The sequence below is a fragment of the Eucalyptus grandis genome, chromosome 6, assembly GCF_016545825.1.
Source record: "Eucalyptus grandis isolate ANBG69807.140 chromosome 6, ASM1654582v1, whole genome shotgun sequence".
Classification (NCBI taxonomy): domain Eukaryota; kingdom Viridiplantae; phylum Streptophyta; class Magnoliopsida; order Myrtales; family Myrtaceae; genus Eucalyptus; species Eucalyptus grandis.
Window position 1 is genome coordinate 35,833,901 of NC_052617.1, and position 23,386 is coordinate 35,857,286.

Below are 23,386 nucleotides of genomic sequence, written 5' to 3' on the forward strand. Positions count from 1 at the left end.
AATTGCTAGACCAGATAAAGAGAGTTCTGCAATTTTTGTGAATTATACGGAGAAAGAGACTATTCCTGCCGAATGAAATGCATAGGAAGCTGATGATTCTGAAAAAAGGAAGTCAATTTCCTCGATCCTGCAGGACCTGCACAAGCAGTTGATATTTCCTCTGCCGCCCTTCAGCTGATTATATGTTGTTTATCATACGTGGACACTCCTGGAAAACCTCTCTAAGAATTATCATTCTCGTCATTTTTGCCCATCGTCGGCACATCCTTTGATGGTCATCCCGAAGCAAAGCGCTGATATGATGTCCCTTCATATGTTATTGTGTGAGATAAGGTCGGATACAAGTCATGCGATATTTCTCTATCTTCTCCTTCATCTCAATTCCTTTCTAAATCAACATCGATCTCTATATGTACTTTCATAATGATGAGTCTAATATTTTTAAGATGTATATATTGTCCTATCAAATAGATACTTTTGCATTTCAAAAGAGTTGGAACCAATAAAAATTCATTCCGCGGCGGCATGGACAGCAAATTCTCCCACCATCCCTTATGTGATTTCCAATGATCTCGATAAATAGATTCACACCTGCAATATACTTAAGACAAAATCCTGCACCAACATCCTACTCCTATCCATGCCTACTTTATGTACAATCATCAGCTAACTTACAAGAATTCATGAGCTAAAATTGTCATCTTCCTGAGGAGAGTAGGGGTCCCATCCCATTCAGAATCACAAACATTTTGTATTGTCACACACTTCTTTCATTTTTGAAGTTATTTTGACAGCACCTCCCTTAAGTTCTCCGGACACATGACTTGAAAATGGCATAACGGGGTTGCTGTTAAATGACAACCGTACTCCACGTCTAGTATGTACACAATGAACAAAAGAAACTACGTAACCGGAGACCTTAAACAACTAACGTACGTGCGAGTCAACGTAAGTTACTGCCATGTTCCCAAACAGTCCAACGAGGACAATTCAAAAACAGTATGCAAAATCGAATACGGTTGTGCTTATTAGTAAAAAACCTGACTAACAGAAGTTTCACAAGCCATCCTTAAGTAGAATCCTTGGGTTTAAATGTATTGATTTGACAAGCATGCAAATGATTAACGATCAAATATTTTTCATATCATGCGAACATTGCCTATCTCGCTAGGCCATATTATATACTAGTCAGGAAGCAAACGCAACAAATTTATGGAACTAAAGTGTACCTCAGGTAGTCTATACTAGTGTTTAATTTTAAATACAAATAAAAATGCAAATTAAATTAAAAAAAAAAAAAAACATGGAAAATGGAGACACACAGATCGCAGCCACCCAAAAGAATTGCAAATATATCCATAGTCGTGGCTGTAAAATAAGAAGAAAACTTGAACAGATCCTTACCTCGGCGATCGGTGGTGGAGCTGCTTCACGGTGGAGATCGACGTTGGTGGGCGACGGTAGGTGGTAATCGTTTGGGCGTGGCCGGCCGAGTGCAGTCCGAGTAAGAGAGGACAGAAGGAATGAAGGAGAGAGATGAAGAGCAAAATTTGGGCCCATCTCAATTATGTTGAAGGCCTCTGGCGACCAGATGTGGCTGCTGTCGTCCCTAGAGGAACTTCCAGCGACCAAGCTTGAGTTGGTCGCTAGACGGTTCATCGTAAATCGCAATATCCTTATCATGGCTGGCGACCAACGTGAATTTTGTCCAAACAATGACGTCTCTCACGATTAAAGTGAACTTCATCCAGAGAGCCATACTTTTGATTATTGAATTTTCACTTATGACAAATTCTGTTCTCACAATCAAATTTATTTTGCTGATAATAAGTGTTTTTAGCGATCAAATTTGATTGTCACAAATGGTTCATTTTCTTGTGATGTAGTCCAAAGGGCATTTTAGAATTTTTTAATAGGTCATTTAGAAATCGGTTTACTGGTAAAAGTACACGTACTTACATGCCTCTCCCAAGGAAGAGGCCCAAGTCCCAGTAGCGTTGCTTGGCATAAAAAATAAGCAAACCATGGAAAAATTCAAGCTACTTCTTTTTTTTTGTGGGTGGTGTCACTATCGAGATAAATGCAATCAATTATATCTCCTAGAAGTTGGTTAGTGACCTCTCATTTAAAAGGAAATGGAGTTCCTGCGACTCTAACAAGCAAAGTAAATAGTACTTGGAACATACCATAACCCCAAGTGACGAAGAGCCGAGAACGAGGTTTTAGAGTTGGCTTGCCCTTGCTGGATCACGATCCTTACGAGTTTATTGGTTTCTCAAGTTCCATTAAATACGACATGGATAATTGAGCGATAACTCAGGATAATTAAGCTAAATCTCAGACATTTGGTGCTGGCGGTTATCTTAAGAGGCAGTGGCTTTGACAGCAAGTAATCCGGTATTTAGGGCAGCAATTCGATATGGATTATTCACCATCACACACAGCTTAATTAGCGATAATCTGCTACATTCCAATACTCTCAACTTTTGATTTCCTAGCTGAATGGGTAAAGGTACATCACTAGGATGTTCAGTGTATCTACATACACCCTAGAAATAAAGGGTCAAAAGAATCGAGTCATCAATGTAATGCAAGAATACATTCTGCAAACAAAATAAAATCGTGTCTCACATGAAACACAAAGAATTGATCTTCGAGCTCTCCCCCATATCAACAAGCACTGAATGCAACTTGACAAACCTAAAATGAAGCAGATGATAATGATTAATATATACGTTGAACATGATCAGTTGTATTTCGACCTAAAAAAAGAAAAAACATGATCAGTTGTATAGCTCAAAATGCCACTAGCATTTGGTGATTTAACGGCATATGATATCTTTGCATCCTCTATCTCAGCCATCGAGAAAGCTGATAGAGAAGCATCTTTATGCTTGTGAAAAAGCCATCGGCTGCCATTTTGGCTCATTTTATTTGTTACCTTAAGATAAGATGACAAGTCCAAGATACACAGCTCCAGAAAGGAAGATTAATGAGATCATTCCCCTGCACGACAGGGATAGCGATAAGGGGAAAAAAGCAGCATGATCTCGCCACACAAATCGAAATTAATTGTGTCAATGTACGTATGTTGAGAGTAAGCTCAAAAGTCATGCTTACCATATGAAGCCCCATGCAACGCCATTGCAAGGGCATGGGCAAGTTTCTGCAAATTTCTCTGCATCGCTTGAGTGGATTCTTCGAGATATCAGATCATCATAAATATCTGAATCATGAAAAAGTTCTGGATATAAGACTACTGTGACATCAGTGAAAGTTATCTACTAGACAAGAAAGGAGGAACGAGCTATACCATATACAGAAAACAAGCTGTTCATCACACCTGCAGTCCATCAAATAGGAAAAAGAACCCATTATGCTTCTCACACGGTGACAATAATAGTATTTGAGAGGGACTCATGGTGTAGTATTCGATTTACCAATAAACAAAATGACGTATCGAAGACCACGGACTTTTGTCGTTTCTTGCAGAAGCCAAATTATACCCAGAAAAATGATAAATCCTGCGAGGCTCAGACAATAAGCTCTCACAATATGAGCAAGAAGGCTCCAGATACTAAAGTCTCTGGGAAATCATAAGTACTCACCAATACAAAGTGCCCGAAGTGTCCACTGCCAGATGGTAGAAAGGAAGAATTAGAACATAAATGCTGGTTAGACACTTTGAAATTTAATAAATCGATATTCTAACATCTGCATTTGTATAACTAATCTCAGTAAGACTATATTTGAGTAAGTGATTGCCTTACATTTTTGGCAACAAACAGGACAACAAATAGAGCTAGAGCAAAACAACCAGCAGCGATTCTCGCAGTGAGAAGATTTGTTGAAGCAACTATTAAAGCCATTCCCCAGAATGAGGAACCCAGATCTGGAAAAACAAAATTTGTAAGTCCCACTCAGCATACAAATATCAGAAGAATTGAGCAAATGCTTTTTTTTTGGGTCAAAAAAGAAAATACAGAAAGAAATATGTTAATACCCAGGACTTACAACAGAACAAGTGAAGAAATAGTAACAGCAATAAGCAACAATCACTCCCAAAATTTATTACAATACAACTAAAAGCCAAATGGTCTGAGACATTATAAAAAAGAAGCATGAACTGCCTACTCTTAGACCTCGCAGACTTAGCTACGTCATTCACATGCTTTTTGGATATATTTTTCACAAGAAAGAAAAAGCTTTCAGGTAGAGTAGTGCATACATCCTGCAGGTAAAATTATGCAGTATATGCCACCACGTGTTACTGTTACCCCTCCCTCGTTGGCATGAACCTGCATTCCTTCCACCTGTATTGGACAGAAGCAACATCCGATTGCAATTTAGTTAAATGGCATGAAAATGGACTAAGGTAATCTGGAAAATTGCAATTTTTTTCCCTATTTTCATAACTCTGAGCATGCTTCCAACCAAACGAAAAGGAAAGAATGGAAAAACCTCTAAGCATGAAGACACTTACTAAGTACTTATTGCTCAAAACCAGGAATTGACTGGACAAACCAAATCCAAAGTCATTTTCTTAGTAAGATCCTTTACTTAGGGGTTATTGGATCAACAGTCCACCTAGTTTTAGTTTCCTTTTTGTTGGCTATCCAATTCAGGATTGCAATAACCAAAATATGGCATGACAGATGGAATCTTCTTTATCCAGCTTTGCACTGTTAACAGTAAGCTACTACAATTTATATAAAGAAAAAATCTATATTGATGGCATCCGTTAGAAAAGCAGATTTTTATTTGGGTTCTAATTCTTCAGAATGATACGAGTCTTTTTTGTTGTGACCCTTGGAGAGTGAAAAGAGGTGATCGAGTCATTAGAGATGCTGCAGATCAATAGGAAAACAATTCTTTTATGCTGCAGCAAGGGCCAGAGCAAGTGCAGTCTTCTTACACGTGTAGCTTGCCAAATGAACTTCTACCAAGTCAACTTCTGAACTGGTCATTGATTTACCAAATCCAGAAGACCAAGTCCATTCAGAATAACGAGACTTTTAGAAATAAAAAGCATCGTTGGCCCAGCTACATCTCTAATGCTTCTACCTAGCATCAAATGTTCAAAATCATGAAACAGCTAGTTATGCTGTTTAACTAGGAGCACTATTTCTGAGAAGACCACTTCAGACTCAAAGTTGGCAGGCATGAGAATTTAACTAGGAGCACTATTTCTGAGAAGACTACTTCAGACTCAAGTTGGCAGGCATGGAAATCATACTGTATATGAGCTGATTCTAATCTGGCATATCACATTATCTTCATAGAGGTTAGATGTCAAGACAGTTCTGGAATTGTCCATAGTCCACAGAAATGTCAACGTAAGCTCTCATGAAGAAAATTAATAATGGGAGAGAATTCTTACCTGACCACACGTGAGTTTACAAGCAATTGCATGACTTGCTTCATGGAGAAATACCGTGATGAGCTTAAAAGGTGTCAACAGGAACGTTCGCCACAGCTATCTCCATTTAAATCAAGGACATTACATGAGATTAAAGTAAATAATGAAGAGACCTGGACAATTGTATCATTATGTCTCAAATAAACGACCAATTTTACTGGCAAAACACGATGTCGATTAATCAACCAGATACCAAGACTAGCTTTGCATGTGAAATGAATCGATTGCGAAACCTTAGTTATCCTTTAACAGGAAAGAAACAGAGCTTAAACTTTTTCTTGGTATGTAACGTTACATTGGTGCACATTCACATAATTTGAGGAAGTTAATTGAAATACAAGTATCACCTAAACATTGTTACATTATGCCCGATCAATTTTACAGGAACTCGTGCTTCATCCAGGATGATCATCCCTATGTCTCACATCTACTCCTTGTTGACAGTGATCTTTTCCCCACTGGAATTGGGTAATCCCCAAAGAATTTGTTTGTGATCATCGCAAAAGTTGTCTAACACTAACTTCTTCTGAGAGATCCACCTCTTATTGCGGTTAATAAGTAACGCCAAACAATCTCTTTAGACAATTCATTCAATTAGTCTGCTCAGTGTGCTTCAATCACGACTGATTTCGGGTGGGGGTAAAGAATAAGGCATACTAAAGCAAAGAAACAAATAACCCAAAAATCTTCCAATCCAACTTTTTCATTTAGTCAACTTAAAGTTCCACTTTTTCGGAACTCCCAAAGAGCCCCAGCGACAAAGCCAGTCCACCCTTTTCTTTTCCCTCTATTTCTCGATCAGCCGTTCAAGAACCAAACCCAGATAGACAATCAGCATATAAAGGGAAAAGAAAGCTGGGCGTACCGCGAAGATGACGACGGTGAAGACTCCCACGCAGACCAGGAACACGACCTGGTCATGCTGGCAACAGCTCTTGAGCTCCCAATCGGGCATTGTTTCCGCTGTTAATGCCTTCAAACCAGAGCTCCAGCTGACTTCTCTCTCTCCGGCTCTTGGTTTTTCAAGAATTTCAATTGAAACTGCTCTGCTGGGAGACAAGCCAACTGTAGGAAGAGGAGGATGGTGATGATTTGGTACGGGTGCTGGGGTCGTTCTTCCGGAGCGTCGTTGAAAAGTCAACCGGCTGACTCTCTCTTTCCGGCTCTTTGCGTGTCTCAAGAATTTCAATCGAAACTGCCCTGCTGTGAGACAAGCCAATTGTAGGAAGAGGGAGTTGGTGATGATTTGGTATTGGTGCTGCTGGGGTCTTCCAGAACTTCGTTGAAAAGTCAACCGGCCAATTGCGTGTACGTGTGAAGGTGTAGCCTTCCCAGTGAGAAAGGCGTCGAACCGGATTGGCCCGATTTGACCGGGGATGGGAACTTCGTGGGCCCTATGCTCTTTTCTTCTCATGGCTTTTTGTGGTTCCTTTGAATTTACTTTTGAAAGGATAACTAGATTCCAGCTTTCCACGATGTAAAGATGTAAACAATTCTATTTATCCTTTCAAAAATAATTTGCAGTTTGCATTTCATCTTCCAAAAGTTCGTTACATAGTAGATGGGTTAAGATAGCCGAGTGAATTCGTGTAGACTTTTAACTCGCTTAATCGGGTTACACATATATTATTATGTTGGGTCTGATGGCAATATTATAAAAGACAATGAATAGATTTTTCAACTTGACCTAATAACCTAAAAAAAAACCCATAGCATTAGATTTAGTTTCAATTCCATCCTCAATTTTTTTTTATAAAAAACCTCTAACTTTTAGGTCTAGTTTCAATTTTACCTTAAACTTTTTTTTTACAGTAAAAAAGCGCCAAAATTAGGTCTAATCTCAATCAACTCTAAACTTTATTTGTCCAATAAAAAAACCATCCACTTTTACTTGAGTCCCATATTAACCCTCCATCCAAATTCTTTCTTGACAATCTAGTAATGGAAAACTCCCAAGCACAAACTATTCAAGTGTCTTGAGCTCAGTGTCCTGCAAGCTCTCTAAGAACAAGCTCGATGGAAGAGTTCTGAGCATTAGAAATTGAAGATTAAGTAGAAGATCGAAGATCTCTAAACAAAATAGAAAGAAGACTATCTTAAAAGTAAGAGTAATTGAAAAAGATCATTACTCTAAATTTTATCCAAATTTCATATCCATAGAGACATTGTTTGGGCTAACTTCATCTTTAAAAGATGTCTTCTTGGATTTGAAGTTTGGGGAAAAACTAGGGTAATGACATGGAAATTCCATATCATTGAGAGTGATTTTAAAGTTTGTGATTTTTTTTATGAGATAAAAAAAAGATTAGGATAGAATTTGGATTAGGCCTAAAGTTTTTGATTTTTTGTGAAACCAAAAAAATTTATGGTAGATTTGAGACCAAACCAAAAGTTTGGGGTATTTTGTGAGACGAAAATAAGTTTTGGTTAAAATTGTAACCTGAGCTAAAGTTAAGGATTTTTTAGGGTGTTAGGCCTTTTCAACTTTGTCCCTTCCGATGAAGTCCTAAAGTCACTAAGTACCTATGTGCTTAGATATATGTTATCTAGCAATAATGTCATCAGATCATGTCCATAATCATCTACCAACTAGTTCTCAGGTTAGAACATAGAAAATAACTGAAAAATTCATATGCATCAAATGCATACACCATTTCCTCCATATGTTGCACCTTCCCCCTAGATGACGTTGGTTCATCAGTATGACATGAATATAATTGAATTGGCTCCAACCTAATCGAAAGTGCGAAACTAATGAGTTGGGCTATTTGCCATTTTGGGACTCTGTAGTTAAGTGATTGCAAAAGTTTTAACATTTCAACAATCAAAATTTTACCTCTCTTTTTCGTAACATCTACGTTAGTAAACTCTATTAACCACCTTGCAAACTTAATGAAAAGATTAAAGTGCCGGTGAACGGATGACCACTATTTGTGCATTAAGAAGAATACATAAAAGAGAGAGAGAGAAAAAAAAAGGAGCTTGCATCATGACAGTAATTTCGATCATTGTGCATTTACAGATGCCAGATGTAATAAGATAAATGAATGTACTATAAGTTATGCGTTTGCTGATATGTGCGTAGTCTGTGACTTGGTCTTTGAATCTCAACGTGCGAGATTATATGGTTCAGATAGACAAAAATTGATGCATCTTTATTAGCTAATGTGTTCTGTCACTAGTAGAAAGGAATAATAACACAAATAATCTCTAAACTTTGACCAAATATTTAATGCGATTCATGAATTTTAAATTAGTTCAATGTGATTACTGAACTTTCGCTCAATATGCAATGGGATCCCTAAACTTTTAATTTGTTTAATGTGATTCATGAATTTATTTATGTTCAAGTTAGTCCATGAATTATATAAAAATGTTCGATATTATTTTTCCATTAATTCAAGTTCAAGAATTAAATTCAATATATATCAAAAGTTTAGGGATCATATTGAACAAATTGAAAGTTTGAGGATTATATTAAATACCAGGTTAAAGTTCAAAAATTATATTGAACAAATTAAAAGTTTAAGAATCATTGTATACATTTAGTTAAAGTTTAGTGTCACTTTCCATAGTAAAAAAGGATCCACTCTCTATTAGTCTTGTATATCAGGTCTTGGCATTTCAACGCCAGAGGTCAAAACAAGTATCAGTCTGTTAAATGATTATTCCTAGACTACAGGTCCAGATTAAAATCAAGCTCTTTGGAGCTAGAATTCATCTTCGAGTCTCAAGCTCAAGAATCCCGTCCTAGAGCTTCTACATAATTTGGTCGGGTTGATCTTGAGCTTCTATATAATTTGTTCGTGAAAAATATTATCCTCATATTTGTATATTTGGATTGCTTAGAAAAATGAGTTAACAGAAAATATTTCCTTATCAACAAAAAATTATGCTTAAATTCAGAAAAATGATATATTCTTTCAAAAACCAGAAATCATTTAACAAAATACAACTAGATATCAACGCTAGGACAAAAAACTTGGCATTTGGGCAGGGATCCCAATGCTCAAGCCTGGACTTTTGGTGATTGGGCCCAGGTTTAGAGGCTTGGCTTAGGTCCACTGGGGCTAGACTTAGGACACTAGTGCCCGCACTCATTTTTATAGAGGCTTCGACCCATGTTTACAAAAGCCAAGTTGAGGACCCTTGTGCCTAGGCCAATTTAAAGAGGTCGAGCCCAAGATACCGATGCTTGTGCCCAAGTCCCCAATGCTGGGGTAGGGTTCATAGAGGCTAAGGCATAGATTCATAAAGGCTAGACTTAGGACCCTAATACCTATGCTTGATTCCTCAGCGCTTAGGCCCAAGTCTATAGAAGTCGAGCTTAGAGCACTAGTACCCATGCCCAACTCCCCGATGCCCGTGCTTGGATCCATAGAGGATGGGCTCGAGACCTCAATACTTGTGCCCAACTCCATGGCTTTCAGCCCATAGTCGATCAAGACCAAGCACGTCCATAGGGGCAAGGCTTGAGATCCCTGTGCTTGTGCTTGAATTTCCAACATTCAAGTCTTTCATCTAGGCCAGGTTTGAGACCGTAGTGCTCAAGTCCAAATCCATCAAGGCAACTCCTAGCACCCCGATGCCTGTGTCTAGATCCTTGAATCTTGGGCTCGGGTCCATCAAGCCTAAGTGTGACACACTCTCAAAGTCCCAAGCCTTGCCTTAATGGAATCAAAGCCTGAACTCGATGATTGTTGACTCAAGCACTAAGGACTTGGGGCATAGGCACTAGGGTATTAGGCTTGGCCTTGATGGACCTATGCCTATCATCAATGGACCTAAGTTTGGGCGCCAAGGAAACAAGCATGAGCATTGGAGTCCCGAGCCTCACCTTAATAGAACTAGGCATGAGCGTTAAGGGGTTGGGCACAAGCACATGGATTGATCCCTACCTTTGTAGACCCAAGCTTGGCCTCCATGGACATGGCTTGGCCTCAATGGTGGTGCTGGGGTCTTCAACCCTTCTTCTATGGACCTTGGATTAATGCTCGTGCTCGTGCCCAAAATTGGGTCCCTAGTGCTTAGTTATCCATCGGCTAGGCTGGGGTCCATCGAGGCTCGGCCTGGTTCCTCAATTGTTTGTGCTTAAGTCACTAGCGTCTGAATAGTGCATATTTCTTTAGGAGAAAATAAAGTCAATTTTTATTTTTCAAATGAGAGAAAATAATTTCAATTTCTTTTTTAGAATTCAACTAAATACCGAAAAATATTGTCATTTTTTTATAATAAATTATTGAAAACATATTTCAAAAAAAAAAAATCAGAAAATAAATGGAGCCTCAATAGAAAAATCACTTTTACTCGCCTTGACTTAATTACTTAGTCGTTGAAAGGTTAGTTTAAGATGGAAGCTGTAAGTTCTGCGATTGGGATGGACCAACCGCAGGGCGTAAAATCAAAGGATGAGACGGACGATTTCCTCTCGTTTGACCTCGTGGTGGCTCCACGTCAGGAATCTATAATGGACAATGCCCTGTTCGAAATCCAGCAATGCCCGACTTGCTCCTTAAACTAGACTGTTTCCAGCTCTGCAAATGCCTGCTTTAGCATGCTCAAATCTCTCCACACGTTTCTATCTATCCCTCTCTTTCTCTCTCTCAATCGTCCTCCCTTAAATAATAGACTTCTCCCTTTCTTCATTTCTTTGAGCTCGGAACAAACTCAATCTTCAGCCTTCGCATGTAAACCTCTCTCTCTCTCTCTCTCGCTGGGTCAGATCATTTTCAAAAACCCAACATTCCCTTCTCTCCGTCGCTGTCTCATCTCACTCTCCTCATTCTCCTCCTATTTCTTCTCGTTTGTGTCTCGTCCAACGTGAGTTTCTTGAAGTTCCCACAAAAAGAAAAATGTCGATCGAGCTCTTATCCGAGAACCCAAGCACGAGCCCGAGAATCTCCTTCTCGCACGACCTACGCCTCTCGGAAGCCGTCGTCCCTCTAGACCAGCAACGCCATCATTTTCGCTCAGACTCGGCAGGAGTTCCCAGCCATCTGAGCAGCCCGAGCTTCGACTTCAACTTCTCCAACAATCTAAAAATCTTCGGCCACGAGCCTTCCTCCGCTGACGAGCTCTTCTCCGATGGCAAGATCGTCCCCACCACCCAAATCAAGAAACATGCTTCCCGGAACCAGCCTCTCAAACAAGAGGGTCATTCTGAGGACTCCGAGAAGCAGGGCTTGAAGAGCGAAGAGAAGCAACAGAGCGGCAATAATTCCAAGTCGTTTTGGAAGTTCAAGCGTAGCAGGAGCTTGAACTTGAGTTCTTGCGGAAGTGGGTATGGAAGGAGTTTGTGTCCTTTGCCTCTCTTGTCACGAAGCAACTCGACCGGATCACCACTAAACAGCAACAACAGCAAAGAGAGCCACCACAACCATCTTCATTTTCAAAAGCCGTCTTGTTCTCCTAACAAGCAAGGCTTTCCACTCAAGCCATTTCAAGCTTCCTCATCGTTGCCATCATCGTCGGGTTATCAGAAACCTCCGCTGAGGAAGAGCAATAATGGCTTTCATGGGAACTTCAACCACAGCAATGGCAGTTTTCGGGTCAATCCTGTTTTGCATGTGCCTTCAGGGAATCTGTTCGGTTTGGGTTCCATGTTCCTCAGTGGCAAGGACAAGAGCAAGATCAGGAAGTGATTAGGTTTTGCGGTGCAATTCTTTTTGCATCATTCGTCGAACAAGTGTATCTAATATTCTTTAAGTTATATTTTTTTCGCGTCGTTTAGGAGTTTCAGCCAATATGTTTGCGCTGTATGCATTGGATGGACTGGAAGCTTGGCCCCCATTTGTTGTGTTTTGGACTTCTGACTATGTCACTTTCCCATCTTCGTTTTTGTTTTTCTTGGACTGAGCTGTTCGTAAATTGTAATGTGTGCTCAAAGTAGTGAGGAATGGATGAGTTCAATCTTCATGGACAGTTCTTGCGGTTTTCCTTTGGTTTATTGTGGAATTTGTGTAATCTGTTCTATGTATGAGCATTTACTCTTTATTTGTAATATATATAATTTAGCTCGAGGTCTTTTTGGAAGCTTCCCCTGTTTGGATCACATGATCTAAGATTGTTTAACTAGGGTGCCTAAATACCTTAAGTTGATGGAAAACTTGACACGGCCCGTCCTGAACAAGATTGAAAAAGTCCTTTTAACCATGGCAATTTGGAATTTAAGTCTGTAATCATGATGAAAGATGGATATTTAAATCTTTGGTTCGATCCATCCTCACGATACATGTGAACCGTGCCATTCGTAAGCAACCAATAAGATTCAAGCAGAGAGGATGAACTTGGCTCTGAACTTTGATTTTACTGTAAGATTACTACTTAGCATTACGCATCTAAAAGCACCAGCACCAACTCCCAATGGATAGATAGCGAGAACGTACCAGTTAAAATAGCAAGTTAACACAGTCACCGAAACAAGCTCCCACCTCTGGCAAACATCGCACCCACATTCATATCTCTTGTGTGGACCCTAGAACCATGCCCAATTTCCCATCACTTGCCATGTTCCGATTGCGGTAAATTCTTTTTCTTTCCTTTTTTTTTCTTTGCCTCTTCAAGGGTCAGCTGATGGGGAGATCCGAAAAGTATCAATGAGAAGACAGAAAAAAGGGTTGGATTATTGAGTGGAGGGGCCAGTGGAGACATTATTGAAAGGCTTGAAGCCACATGCTTTATTTGGAGGACAAATTGACAGATAAGAATGGCTTTCCCTGCTTGTCCCCATGCTGTTCCTCTTTTGGTCTCCGCTCACACATGGCCTTCCATGTTCTGATTCTCTTGGCTGTGAAAGAGACTGACCTAACGTAGCTATTTTTGTGAAATTCGCGTGCCAGAAAAATTAGTGACACTTCCTCGGATTTCCTTGAAGATGACCATCATTTGATCACCCATTTTTGTACTCCATTTCAGTGGCAGGGTGGTTGGATGCACCGGGACTGTTTACCTGACAAATCGAAACAAAACATAATGCTTCGAACAACCGTTCCTGGAGGTGGCAAGGTGGTTGGATGTCCATCCTAGACATAAACTCACGTTTTTGCCTCAAAGGCATAAACTTGAATACTCTCCGACCTTGGTACTCGTCAAAGCTTTTCGTATAGTATTTTGCACGTAATTCCACAATCTCACTAATTATTGGCTAAAGATGTTCAGATGGAAAGGACAAAAAGAAGCAACGAAGTAGTGTGCTCGAAAGCAAATAAGCTGAAGAGAAATCATACAAACGAGAAAACCAGCAATTGGATCGAAACAACTGCCCATCTCAATGTTAAGGAGGATCCCTTCTTAATTACTTAGGTCTAAAACCTTAAGCTAGCGCATGTCATCTAAATACAAACAAAATTTCAAGATGGGTCAGTAGGACACGCAGACAAAATTTTGCAAGGGATTCTCGGCTGCATGACTAGCACAATAACGTGAAAGAATTCGCATTAACTGACTGCACTAATTGTAATAAGGGCACTGCAATTGTTTCTTTCTTGTTGACCAGACATATGGGAGGAATACAATATAATTCAATTACTAACATCAAACTTTGTGATACTTATACTTCTGCCCCAAATTAAATCTTCTTATGTGCTGGCTAAATCCGTTGAGCACTAATGCCCTCACAGCCTGAACTCCTTGATCCAATGCCTCATCCATCTGTATGAAAAGCCAATACCCAGTAAAGAGTCCCACCAATTTTCAGCAGAATTATTCGTACCCTGTGACTAATCCTTTACAATCTATTTTTTGAGAACATGAGTCTTAACCCTGAAAAGAACAAACTGCATTGGCTTTTAGACAAAACTATATGCATATGCATAGGTATACGCATATACATTTTTACCAAGACAACACTGCACTTATTGCTGGTTGCAAGGTGAGTTTGAAATTGCAGGGTATTAAAACAAAGATTTACCTGTTCACGTTCCACTGAGCTGAACTTTTGCAAAAGAAAAGCTTTCACATCCATAGTTCCTGGTGGATTCCCAATACCTGCAATTATAATGGGTGGTAATTATTATACTACATAAATTACAAGGGGCACTTAAAATGATCTCAAGGAACCAACCAATTGAGAGCCGAGGAAATTCACTGTGACCATCCAAATGAGCTATCACATTCTTTATCCTGGCACAGGATAGAAGCTCCATGATAATATGCTTGCAAATTAGAAGAAACAATGAACACTATAGCAGAGGGATATGCCTCTAAATCTGATTGAATATTTTCAACATGTGAAAATACAACTAAGATGAAAAGTTAAGTTTGTTTGGTTCCATTTGGTTCCAACAGTGATACATATATGAGTGCTTGATTCAAGGTCACATGAAATTGAAATACACCAGGTATCCGTTGAATTACCTCCAGTCAATATTTAGTAGCATTGCTTTTAATCCAAAGAACAAGCACCACGAGCACCATTTAAAGGATCATGTCATCCAATTAGATCAAATAAGGCCTCATTTCCAATAAAAGAATTACCTAGTTTAGTTATTAAGCATAAAAAAACAGCTACAGGCATGGCTACTAGCCAGTTACAACACATGGAGGAGTAAATTTGCTTCATTGACGTGTTATTCCTTTCTTGAGCACAAAATGAACCCCAAAGAGCAAAAAACCAGCATCAACAGTGTTGTGTCAACATAGGTATCAGAAAATGTCCAAATATCCATACAAAATAGTGCAATTTGGCCATACACTCATCCACACTGATTGCATCAAACTAATTAAGATCCAAAGGAAGCTTTTCTCTTCCTACTATCAATTTTACTTGCTCAGCAATTATGACTAATAAAGGCTATAATTTGAGTGACAAACCATGGGATCAATTAAGTTTTGATACTCAAGAGAAAAGCTGCTGTAGAATTTGCAGACAAGTGGATGATAGTAGCAAAGAAGCTATACCCACTGTGCTGACCATGTCCTCCTTTGGGTTGTAGCCTCATAACACCATTTGGTAAGCTCATCTCATCATAAACCTGCACAGATAAATAAAAATTACACAGTATTAGGAGGAAAAACTGAGGGTAAAATAAAGTGGTCCTTCCACAAATAGCAGAGGTACACGTAGTTACCAACAATATATGTCGAAGAGGAATTCGGTAATATACTGCAAGCGGTGCAACCTGAATGAAAAGGAGAGAAAACATTGAAAATAGGAACTCCCAGTCTTTTGTGACTAAAGATGAAATAAGCACTAGGTCCATATTTTAAAAAAAGAAAACGAATAAGCTGAAGATGGCAAAAAAATAAGATACATCAAGATAAAGCAACAGTGAAGAAAAAGAAGGACCTAAAGACCCAGAAATTGGAGTCACTACATCATACTTGCATATGATGCAACTCCAATCAACAACCACAGAGGAAAGTTTTGGTTAAATAGAAATAAACACATGTATTTTGCACTGATATTCTCCAGCCAGGTCACACAACTCTTTTATCAACTACCGTGAACTAGTCCTCTTCGACACAAAGCACACACTCCCAGCTCATTATTCGCTTCAAAGAAAAAAAAATGCATAGCTCAAACAATCAATATTTTTGTCATAATGTATATCAAAGCTGTGAAGAAGCTGGATGGCTAACCAAAATTTTCCTGAAAAACTATCTAGTCAGCTGTCATATCCAAGAAATGATGATAGGAAATTCTTATGACTCACAAGAAGATGGTCACATTGAAACTTATCCTTGATGATAAAATGAACCATCCTTTGTTTTTAATTTTTCTTCTCTGCTGTATAGAAGAGAATTTCATTCTGCATGAGAAGGCATGCAACTCAAAAGCAAAACTGTGAGAGTGTCAATTCGATCCAGGCCAATTTTGAAGTCAGAACCCCTGAAGAAAGGCTAAAAGGATGATAATGATGTCTTAACACGGTTGAAATCATTGAACCGTTAGCAAATATATTCCCGAAATTTAAAGAGTTTCCATTTACAAAATCACCATTTGGTGTTCAGTTGTCAATTATACTTATAAAACTGTATGAGCTCTGAATCTAGGAAGCCAAAAAGTTCAAATACCTAGAAACCATATAAAACATATTGATCATAGGAAAAGAAAGCAGCATCTATAATGGTACACTTATGCCAGCAAATATGGCAGCTGAAAAAAGGAGCCAGATAAATATATGCTATGTAGGATGGGAACTAACAGATTCACCACAGAAGTTCATGTATGCTTGTGGCTTGGCCAAAACTAGTGGCACCTCTCCAATACAACCTGCACTGATTTTCGAAGGACGTCCAATTGATCAATCTTAAGTATGATTTTAAAGCCCTAATCAAGCTTCTGCAGGTAAATTTCAAAGTATCAACAAGGACAAGGAAAAACAGATTAATCAACTACCTATTCCGATCAAGGCTTTCGACTGAATTGTGTTCAATGATATGCCCTCGGCTTGCGATATGCGCTCAATCATTTCAAAACCAACCTAACAAACAGACAAAGATACAGGTAGAAATAAAGATCGATGAAAGCAAGCGCCATCTAGCCATGTCATCAATTACTTATATGCATATAATAATAATTAAAAAAAAGCTATGTCATCAATTACATTATGCCTCGTGCCATGGTACTTATTCCCAGGATTTCCCAATCCAACAATCAACCAAGGAGTGAACTCCACTTTGAATCTCTTGTCACCATCCGACATCACAGCAGAGACACGAACCATCGCCGGAACCGCGCGTTGCGGGCGAAGGCCAGGGCGTCGAAGACTCTGCGGGGGGCATGTGCTGGTTCTAGGGACTGAACCTGAATGCAACATGACCTGCATACACACCACCCCCGATACACTTCATTTATCCTAATCATAACAAAACTTCCGCAGCAACCCAGTAGAAGCAAACACGCTCATTCATTGGTTCCTTGATTACAATTACACACAGCACGGGATTGCAGGATTTACAGGAGTAAAACCTAGTAATTTTGGTAATGTCAGAAGCTGAAAAGCAAGATAGCAAGAAGGCTTGGGTGAGCAGAGAGGCAGAAAAACAAGAACATTCAAAAGGAAAAATCAAGAAAATCAAATGGGTTTCGCCTGAAAACGGATAGCAATCTAGTGGATCGAAATTTACCGTCGGATTACGGAGAAAAGGGTTTCGAGGGAAGATGCGACGAGCGGCGACGAGCGGAGGAGAGGGGATAACTGCTCGAGGCTCTTGCTCCGTCTGGCTCGTTGTTTCATGCACGAAGATATTTCTGGAAGTTTTTCTTTTTTTCCGGAAAATACAACCAAAAATCTCAAATTTTGCTCAAAATAACAAATTTATCCAAAAAAAAATTTATGACATGAAAAACTTCAAATTTTACAAATTGTAACACATTTACCCAATCAAAAACATTTTCATCTTTTTATATATATTTTTCTTTTCCTTTTTCTTCTTCTCTCTTTCCTCCATTGACCATGGCGGAGGAAAGCTAGTGTCCGACGAGGGTTGCCCTCACTTGGGTTGGCTAGGGCCGGCCTTGCCCGACACCGATGAGGATAGCCTTCGCCGGATGCCGGCTTCCCTCCGCCATGAGAAGAAGAAGAAAAAAATATCAAAGAGTAAAAGGATCAAAATGCCATATAGTTTAGATTAAATATATCACATGGATAGAAGTTCATGATTTTTTGTAGCACGAAAAAAAAATTTGAGATAAATGTATCATGATTGGCAAATTTCGGAGTTTTTCATGTCATAAAAAAGGTTTAGGGTTTTTAGTGGTTTTTTCCCCTTTCTTTTCCACCTTCTTGCCAAATATTTTGGAGGTCGAATTTGATGTTCGCTTCCTGGTCCAAAAAATTAGACCTTTTTTTATGGATTAATCGTCCTGACCAACTTTAATTAACAGAGCGCCAATTCCCAAAACCTTCGCTTAGCTCCTTGAATTTTTATTGTTGGGCCAAAATTTGGATCCATGCCAAATGGTCAAAATCGCGATGTAATGCACAGTGAAGTATTGCAACCTTTTAGAAATACTAGAAATTGTAAAATTTATCGTTAACGTGAAAAGTTTGTCAAATTGATATAATCAAATTTTACCATTGACAACGTCTTGATATGACCTTTTTAAAAAAAAAATTATTTTCTCCCCATACATGGCATTTTTATTATTCTCTTTTTCAAATCATACTTAACTTATATTAAAAGTGATACATTTTTTTCTTATATAAATCCAAGCTAAAAGAAAAGGGAGCCTTAGCCCCTTGCCAATGAGTCGTCACTGCCCATCATTGGTAAGGCCTAGTGAAGGTTGTTGGGGCATTGCCGAAAGTTCGTGAGGGCAAGGGCGAGGGTCACTTGTGAGGCCTCGCCTGGGGCTGGGGTCAACAAAGCTGGTCCACCCATACAAGGCCTCGCCAAATTTTGTGTCCAAATTTTGTGTTCTTTTATCTAATTATAGAGAGAGAGAGAGATTATTATGTTATTGCTTCAGTCTTCCAATCAACATATCGGAGCTCAATGATGATCGGGCCGATAATGCGAGTTCGGATATTCTATCTTAATTATTCAAACCTAGATTTGTCTTCTTTATATATTCAATTTAATTGAAGTAAGATTTGAGAGAGCAAATAATAATAAAATATACCACGTAGAAAGATAAAATAATTAAAAAAATATCATGTAGCATTTTCTATTAACTAAACTGACAGAGTTTACGGAAAGATTTGATCACATCAAGTTGATCAATTTTAGGATTTGGATTGTATTTTTCAAAACTTTAAAAATTTTAGGGCTTCATCGAATTTTAAAATATCTGATGCACTTATCTAAACTTTTTATGTGTGTTCATACATATTTCAAAATCTAGGTCTCCTTAACTTTTTAAAAGCAGCCGTAAACATAAGTCGTTTTGCCGAACATCTTATAAAAAGTTATGATACTTTTTTTTAGCACTTTTTTAACAGCTGCCCAGGAGAAGCTTTACCAAGTAGCTTAGTCTAGAAACAAAGGCAAAAGCTGGTGGTCCCATGACGGCCCTCAACGGAGAGCGGTGATAACTAGTGGTGGGGGCTTCGCCGGGGGCAAGTAGAGGGTCAATTGACTTTGTTTATTTAACGCTTCTTCTAACTTTTGCACGATTTCCTTCATTTTCTTACTTGGAAATGGCAGCCAGATCGACAGCCCCACCAATTAGAGTGGCTATCGACCATAGATCCTACAAAATCCATTCCATACAAGTTTTGACAGCTGTGATCATTTTGATGGCTCAAATTTATCTTGCTAATTGAAGCATAAATAACTGTCATTTTTATTATAAATATATATATATGCAGACGCGAGATGTCAATCATGTGCATTTCAATAATACCTGTCACGATTAGAGTTGATGATTGCACGTGATCTTTTCTTGTCTTTGTAAGCAATATAGGCTCTACTCTTCTGGGTCGGCTAAGTTGTCCTCCACTAACGTTTTTCTTGAGCTGTAGCCCATGAGTAACTTGTTTTAACCTTAAAGTTTGAGCCGGCTAATCATTAACACTCTTGAATTTAAAGTTTATTCGGGGGGAAGAAGTCAATGGGCTAAAAACCAGCACATTATCAATGCATTTCCTATATGTCGAGTTCCTTAGTCAACTTACTCGTTTGGGCTGCATAAGGTGGGAAAGATTCAAAGTTAATGGATCTATGGCGCATTGCAAGTTTTCACTCATTCTCTACGACAATTTCCTCACTTGATACGGATGATATTTGAGTACAAAAGAGAACACTTCGCAAATTATACATGTTCCAATGCTCTAACTCCACATTCTGTTGGTACTAAATGGATCGACTTAAAAATTACCAAACGAAAATTACAAGTTACGTGGCAGCTGGTCCAAGACTCAAGTGCAGATCCAACCCCAAACCCTTCTTCTCGATCTGAGAGGAAGATCGACCCCCATGAGCTCTCGCTTCATCAAGTAAAAATGACCTCGTGGCTATTGCGGCCGTCTCGCCACCACTGCCTCCGCTCACTTGCCTCCCGGGAACGCGAGGCGACCCTCCAGCGAAATACAAGCCGACGCCGTTCGCAACTTGGAACGAAGGTGCGTGGCTGGTGTGTGGAAGGATCAGCCACGGAGGGGTCCCTGCTGGCGACAGGGTCGGGGCCAGGAGGTGGTGCGGCGGGGTGAAGGTGGTCATGAATGGGTTGTGCAGCTTTCGGCTTTCGGCAGCGGCGATTCGCATCTGAGCGCGCTTCAAGAGCTGGCGCTCCTTCTTGTGCGCGTTCTGGTGGCCGCCCAAGGCCTGCGAGTTGGCAAACTCGCGGCAGCAGTACTGGCACTCGAACTTCCGGCCGTCGGATTCCGGCGACCCGGATGATGAAGACTTGGTCGAATTCGAATGCGAATCATCTCCATGGATGTTCTCTTTTGTGTTCTCTTCCAGCGGTGGCGAGGATGATATGTCGATGCCAAAGAGCTTCAGTGGTGTGATGTTATTGCTAGTGATGTTAGTAGTAAATGGCTTGGTTTGGAGAGAGCAGTCTATTTCCGCCATTACAGAAAAAGAGAGAGAGAGAGAGAGAGGGAAAGAGTTTAGAAGAACAGGATGAGACAAAGGAGCATGAAAATGTGGAAAGACCAGGTAGCTTAGGTGATTCGAGTGGTTGGATGTGTTAAATATATAAAGATTTGATATGTTCCACTGGTGTCTTACAGTTGCAAGAAACTGATGACTGACAAAGACAAGAAAAGAGAGAGAGAGAGAGAGAGAAAGAGGGTTGGTTATTAAGAAAGCAAGCCTTGTCATTGGGAAGATGACACAGTGCAAGAAAACTCAATGATGCGCCATCGAAGGAACACTTCAATGTATGGGGTTATCAAACAAGAAACCTTAGAGATTATGTCGGTCAGATACCCAAAAGAATAAAGAAACACGAGGGCATGTATTAGATATATTATCGTCGTAGGAGTACGATTGAAAAAATAAATTTCTAATCTACATTACCTCATATATTATTAAATAGGGAAAAAGCAATGTAGTAGGTTCGAATATACTTTTGCACCGAATGGCACTCTAACAAAGTGAAACCCATATGTTGACCTGATTACCACAAGTTTGCTGGATTAGTGTCCCATACTGGCAAGTTTGTTTCCAATTAAATATCAGAGAAGAAATGTTTACCTACTGAAACTATCACAGGAACTCAACTTTTGACCCTCTATTTCCGAAAGGGGTGATGATCAGCAACTACTAAACTTCCCTATTCATGAACACATTGTTGCGTGATATATCTTTAAAAGTAAATTTTACAGTCATACGTGGGCGAGCATGTACAAAGACGGAATAGGGTATAATGTAAGAAAAGGCCTTAATCATAAAGACTAACCTTTGCTGCATCGTTTTGCGAATTTTGATCTCACATGATTAAAAATCATCTTTTCTTTTTCTAGCATGGACATGAATGAAGTTAATGCGAAGCTATACATCTTTCTAAACGACCTCTCATCTGCCTAAGTTCTCTTGATCATGTGGACTTCGTAGGTTAGGCGAGAGGTTTGGGTAGATACTTCCACGGCACAATATATGCAATTATTACCAAAACATGTTAGTTCAAGAAAACTAAACAAGACCAATCTTTGTCAAGTAAGTGGGGTTTACGTGATGTTTGCCGGGGGTGTTAGGAAAGAGAGGGAAAGGTCCACAATGATGGGTGCTTGATTTGTCCTTTGCATGCTTGCGTGATTGACGACGGGTTCTCAGGTTTTGTTTATAGAGGGAAAATCTCCTCGAATCTTACTAACTACCATGATTTAGGGGGGCTTCGATGTTGCCATGGCTTAGTCTCTTTTTACACGCCACTTGCTAGATGTTGTCGTCGCTGTCCGTAGAATGTATATTTTATGCATGCATCATCACTTGGGAGGGTGCAATACGTTGGATCCAACCCCTTCACCGGGTCTCCATGCGGAAGATGTCGACGGTTTCTTTTCTTACTTGATTAATTGATGTTTGATATACAAAGTGATGCGTGTTATTGTATCTCAGGCGGTGTGTGGCACAAATTCAAACAAAAGTAGAGCGATGGAGAATCTCCATCCAAGGGACGATGCATTTCATCAGTTTTGGCCTCTGATCCTTATACCCTTTGGGCATATATTTATTCATCATGTTGCATACGATCAAGACACTGTAAAGGGATAGAGAATCTCCATATCTATATCATTTAATTTAGCGATGGCATTCAAAACAAAAGTTAGCTGCTACGCAAAGTCATTAGAATTATCTTCAATCATATTATCAACTTGGGGAGTAGTGGTGTCTCATGAAATGATGACCAATTCACGGATCACACTAGGATTTCCATTTGATGTTGCTTGATGGGGACATGACCAATGGAAGAACGTATAGAGATGTGAAAGAGGGTCTCGCCTCATTGAACCGAAATGATGGCTAAGACAATCATCAAATCCAGCTAAGTCAGTAGCTAAAACCGTCCTATCTTGTCGGATTCCCTTCTATTTCTCTTCACGTGGAAACTATTTTGAACATAGGTACAGTGTAATGTGTTAAGTTCCCCCCCCTTGAATAAGCATGATTTGACTACCTGGTGTTGCCTTGTAGCTTAATTTGTCTTATAGCCCTCTGAGTTTTTGGACACTACGTATGAAATTAAACGGACGTGGAGCAGCATGCATCAAGCACGGCGTCGTCATTGGATCCCAAAATCCATGTGGACTCCACCAATTTGATGGTGACTTGATTCGATGGCACCTTGTATTATAGAGAAATATTTCAGTCGCATAACCGTTGTTGTAGTTCGCTTCATGTCCCTAAAGATATAATTTCGCCAAACATCTCTTTTTGCAACATTTTTTTCACCTCCCAAAATAATTCAAACTCTATTGGGAGTGGTTGGAAGTCATGATATAAGCAATCGAAAAATAGATCATGCACTGCTAGTGTAAGGTAGTATGCTATAATTATTCATAAATAGAACTCTCCCGTTTATATTTTCGTGAATTCGTACGGTAATCTATATAAGGTATAGAATCTTGTGCG

General features: G+C 39.4%; 4 protein-coding genes across 4 annotated transcripts; 1 reads left to right on the plus strand and 3 right to left on the minus strand.

Annotated features, from left to right (window-relative positions):
• Positions 1-2,449: 2,449 nt before the first annotated feature.
• On the minus strand, positions 2,450-6,667 carry LOC104449437. Its single transcript, XM_010063596.3, has 10 exons — positions 6,285-6,667; positions 5,381-5,476; positions 4,229-4,313; positions 3,771-3,892; positions 3,609-3,633; positions 3,441-3,524; positions 3,314-3,343; positions 3,121-3,226; positions 2,942-3,006; positions 2,450-2,700 (listed from the first exon to the last, which is right to left on the minus strand). The coding sequence occupies exons 1-9, from the start codon at positions 6,372-6,374 to the stop codon at positions 2,943-2,945; spliced, it is 702 nt and encodes a 233-aa protein (XP_010061898.1). The 5' UTR covers positions 6,375-6,667; the 3' UTR covers positions 2,450-2,700; position 2,942.
• A 4,265-nt stretch (positions 6,668-10,932) lies between these two features.
• LOC104449438 lies at positions 10,933-12,340 on the plus strand. The gene has a single exon (XM_010063597.3). The coding sequence runs from the start codon at positions 11,272-11,274 to the stop codon at positions 12,058-12,060; it is 789 nt and encodes a 262-aa protein (XP_010061899.3). The 5' UTR covers positions 10,933-11,271; the 3' UTR covers positions 12,061-12,340.
• A 1,459-nt stretch (positions 12,341-13,799) lies between these two features.
• Positions 13,800-17,618, minus strand: LOC104449439 (chloroplastic group IIB intron splicing facilitator CRS2-B, chloroplastic). Its single transcript, XM_010063598.3, has 9 exons — positions 17,489-17,618; positions 16,966-17,181; positions 16,758-16,842; positions 16,564-16,631; positions 15,487-15,537; positions 15,317-15,390; positions 14,481-14,539; positions 14,328-14,404; positions 13,800-14,068 (listed from the first exon to the last, which is right to left on the minus strand). Exons 2-9 carry the CDS (start codon positions 17,176-17,178, stop codon positions 13,952-13,954), a joined length of 744 nt encoding a protein of 247 aa, XP_010061900.1. The 5' UTR covers positions 17,179-17,181; positions 17,489-17,618; the 3' UTR covers positions 13,800-13,951.
• A 2,438-nt stretch (positions 17,619-20,056) lies between these two features.
• LOC104449440 (zinc finger protein 6) lies at positions 20,057-21,068 on the minus strand. Its single transcript, XM_010063599.3, has one exon. The coding sequence runs from the start codon at positions 20,879-20,881 to the stop codon at positions 20,201-20,203; it is 681 nt and encodes a 226-aa protein (XP_010061901.2). The 5' UTR covers positions 20,882-21,068; the 3' UTR covers positions 20,057-20,200.
• Between the last annotated feature and the right edge of the window lie 2,318 nt (positions 21,069-23,386).